Here is a 3,537-nt window from a genome sequence, read left to right as displayed (position 1 = left end):
AGACGTTCTAATTTATTTCTGAATCGAACGTATATAGGTATGTTTTAGTATGTTCACTCATTTCAGTCCGTACGTATTTTATATTGAAATAATCAAAACATCTTATATTAGTGAACGGAAGGAGTACTTAAGAGAACTTTTTTTCCTGAAACATGCATGATAACTGTATACATATAAAGATAAAAAATCCTGTAGTGTACTCCTTCCGTAAGCTAATATAAAACGTTTTAGACCACTAATAGTGACCTAAAATGTCTTATATTAATTTACAGAGAAAATATTATATTTCTCTGTCTCTAAATTCTTAGGCCCTTTTTGATCCGCAAGAGTCTCTCGATTCAACAAGTTGTGAAATTCCCGAAGAATTCGTGGGAAGCAGAGAGAGAAAGACCCTTAGCATTGTGTACCGACCAAGAGAACACTGTCAGTAGCTATGTAGCAGCTGCTACAGTAAATTCACACAAGCATCACTTATATGCAGAAAAGAACGTACACGTCAGCATACATATGTCTGATCACCGAACACCCACGCCGTCACCGCCACCAGAGTCGTTGGCCGGGCTCACCTCCATCACCAGCTCTGGCTGCGGCTGCGGCTGCTGCTGCAGGGGCTCAAGGGTGGCGACGATGTCGCGCATGAGCGGCCTGGCCTTGGGGTTGCGACTGAGGCAGTGGTAGGCGAGCATGGCCGTCTTGTGCACGGCCTTGACGGGGTAGTCATCGGCGGCGAGCCTGGGGTCGACGATACCCAGCACCTTCTTCCTATGCGCCAGCAGCGGGAAGGCCCAGTCCGTCAGCGTCTGCTCCCTCACCGGCCTCGACCTGTCCAGCGACTTGCGCCCCGTCAGCAGCTCCAGCAGCACCACCCCGTAGCTGTACACGTCGCTCATCGCCGTCAGGTGCCCTGCAACACACAACAGCACAACAGTTCAAAATTCAGATACCAAATTCCCATCGCTCTGCTCAAGTTCAGTGACATGATGATGGCTACCTACCTGTCATGATGTACTCCGGGGCGGCGTAGCCGTAGGTGCCCATGATGCGGGTCGAGACGTGCGACTTGTCACCGACAGGCCCGTCTTTCGCCAGCCCGAAGTCAGAGAGCTTCGCGTTGTACTCCTGATGATGAACGATGCCGGAGGGATTCAGAGAAGAGAAATGCAAGCAAGAAGTATTAGTTTCATACGACCGGTCATGAAAAATGATAGGTGTTCATTCTGTTTTCTGAACCATTTATGTGAACAATTCTACTGTTTTTCATGTATAAGGAGTTCTGAATTTATGCAAATGGAATCAAACATCAAAGCGATCCAACGCGGTTCGTATACCTCGTCGAGCAATATGTTGGATGTCTTGAAGTCCCTGTAAATGACTGGCTTCTCAGCTTCGTGCAGGAATGCAAGCCCCCTTGCCGCACCAAGTGCGATCTTCATTCTGGTGGCCCATGGCAGTGGCAGCATTACCCCTGCATTAGTAAATCACAAGTACTTGAACAAATCCACATAATGTGGTGTGTGATACCATGTGAATAAATAATAGTGCATACTCGACCACATTGGTCATGTGATTAAGAAGAAATACGGCAAAAAGTTTGACTGAACTTTAAAAAAATCACTGAGGAAATACAGCGAAATTGCAAAAATTTATTGTGCAGTTTAGGGGAGTTAACAAATTTGGCTCCAAATTCACGGTAGCTTCAAAGCTCGCATAATTGAATGCTAAATTGATTCATGTGAATGAAACCGGTCGGCGCCATGATTAAGAGACAATCTCTAGCAAAACAAGAAATAATGCAAAGAATAGGTGTCTTACTCGAAAATAAATGCGATTCCACACTCCCTAGGGGCATCAGCTCGTAAACGAGAACCCGGTGATCATCTTCGCAACAATAACCGACCAACTTCACAAGATTTGGGTGTGAGAGCTGCCCAAGGAAAATGACCTCAGCCTGAAAACATAAACACACAAAAAATCAACTTCATGTGCAACAAACAGCAAACCAGAGCATACCCAAAATACATATATCATTGAGAATTGGTAATCACCAGCCACTCCCTGTGGCCTTGGAAGCTGTTGTCTCCATCATGGACCTTGACCGCAACTCGCAGCGGTTCCTCAATCGATAACCCTTCGCGAAGATCATTGGTGACGGACCCTTTGTAGACCCGGCCAAAGCCACCTCCCCCAAGCACCGAGTCCTGCCTGAAGTTCTTGGTGATCCTCTTGAGCTCCTCGAACGTGAATGCTATCAGAGGGTTCTTCCGAGCCGAATCGTTGCGCAATGCCTCCACCTCATGTGGGTTGGAGGGCAGCAGGCTATCGTCCTTCTCGGTCCTCTCCGACGGGCTCTGCAATTTTGGAGATTCTGCAGCATATAAAAGGGAAAGTCATGTCATGCATGTCACAAGATTGCAAATGGAAAAAATCCAGAGGTTCCAAAATTAACTTGCAAATGGTTGAGAATACTTTGACAGATCACTGGAGTTCATATCACTGGTTTGATTGGATAAAAACAAGTTGAAAAAATACACGGTGAATGGAGTGGATCAGACTGAAAAACCTAGGAAGCACGAAGGTATGCACTTTTTGGATTGAGAATTAATTGCTCGAAGACGCCATCGAATTGTTAAAAAAGGTAAAGAACCAGTATATACCTAGAAAGCTAACAGTATTGGGGGATCAAAGAAATAACAGAAAGTATTGTACTCACATAAGCCATACCAGGAAGGGGAGAATATGAGTAGTACCTGACTTTGTTGCATTGGACGAAACCCTGTTGAAGTACGGACTCCCTTTAAACCAGCAGTTACCCATGACAACACAAAATTCCCAAGGAACAAGATGAGCCTCTCACTATGTCTCACCAAGAACAAGAAACCTAGTTTTCTTCTTCCGAAACCAGGCCAGACAAGGAACAGGCAAGGGGGGAGAAGGTGCAGATTTCTATCCCCTGAAAGCTACGCAGAATGGGGAACCTCAGAGGAAGGCCTCAAGTGGAGCACATCCCTATCTCTATTTCTCGCACGTTTCAATCAAAAGGGAAAAAAAGAAGAAGAAAGATACTACTGAGCAGTTCAATTCCGGCAGGCGGTTTCGCTTTCATCCATCCTTTACACCAACGCCGTCTCATCTAAGAAGATTTCTCCTCCCCTCCCCTGGATTTATCATGCCCCCCTCCTTCGCGAAGTATTTCCGGGGGATTTTTCATTTTCGATGATGTGTCGGGGAGAAGAAAAGGCGTGGTGGGAAACGCAGCGACGAGGCAGACCGGGGCGCACTCGAGTTGGAGTGTAGTGGTGGCTGGATTCCATCGTCTTCTGTCTGTCTGTCTGTCTATCTTTGACCTCGATCACGATCAGTTGCGTTGCGCTCACTCCTCTCTCCCCAGACTGCTTTCTCTGTGGAGGACTCGCGAGGAGTGCACTCATCTCATCTGGCGCCATGTCGGTGGCGGTGGAGCGGAATGATGGCGGGTTTCTTGGTGGAGACCCCCAATTTTATTTTATTTTTCCTTTTCCTTGTCGCGTTGGCTACCTT

The 3,537-nt window shown here is 46.7% G+C and overlaps 1 protein-coding gene across 1 annotated transcript; it reads right to left on the bottom strand.

Annotated features, from left to right (window-relative positions):
* Positions 1-349: 349 nt before the first annotated feature.
* On the bottom strand, positions 350-3,257 carry LOC119291470 (probable serine/threonine-protein kinase PBL16). The gene is made up of 6 exons (XM_037570230.1): positions 2,748-3,257; positions 2,046-2,365; positions 1,813-1,948; positions 1,329-1,465; positions 996-1,119; positions 350-904 (listed from the first exon to the last, which is right to left on the bottom strand). The coding sequence occupies exons 1-6, from the start codon at positions 2,812-2,814 to the stop codon at positions 516-518; spliced, it is 1,173 nt and encodes a 390-aa protein (XP_037426127.1). The 5' UTR covers positions 2,815-3,257; the 3' UTR covers positions 350-515.
* Positions 3,258-3,537: the final 280 nt, after the last annotated feature.

Source organism: Triticum dicoccoides, chromosome 4B (assembly GCF_002162155.2).
Source record: "Triticum dicoccoides isolate Atlit2015 ecotype Zavitan chromosome 4B, WEW_v2.0, whole genome shotgun sequence".
Taxonomy (NCBI): Eukaryota; Viridiplantae; Streptophyta; class Magnoliopsida; order Poales; family Poaceae; genus Triticum; species Triticum dicoccoides.
This window is presented reverse-complemented; position numbering and strand designations above follow the sequence as displayed.

Coding starts and splice junctions, on each gene's coding strand:
- LOC119291470 (XM_037570230.1), bottom strand. CDS start 2,814: ATGGGTAACTGCTGGTTTAAAGGGAGTCCGTACTTCAACAGGGTTTCG. Junction 1,949..2,045: donor AAGGCCACAGGGAGTGGCTG/GTGATTACCAAT, acceptor TTATGTTTTCAG/GCTGAGGTCATTTTCCTTGG. Junction 1,466..1,812: donor GGAATCGCATTTATTTTCGA/GTAAGACACCTA, acceptor TTACTAATGCAG/GGGTAATGCTGCCACTGCCA.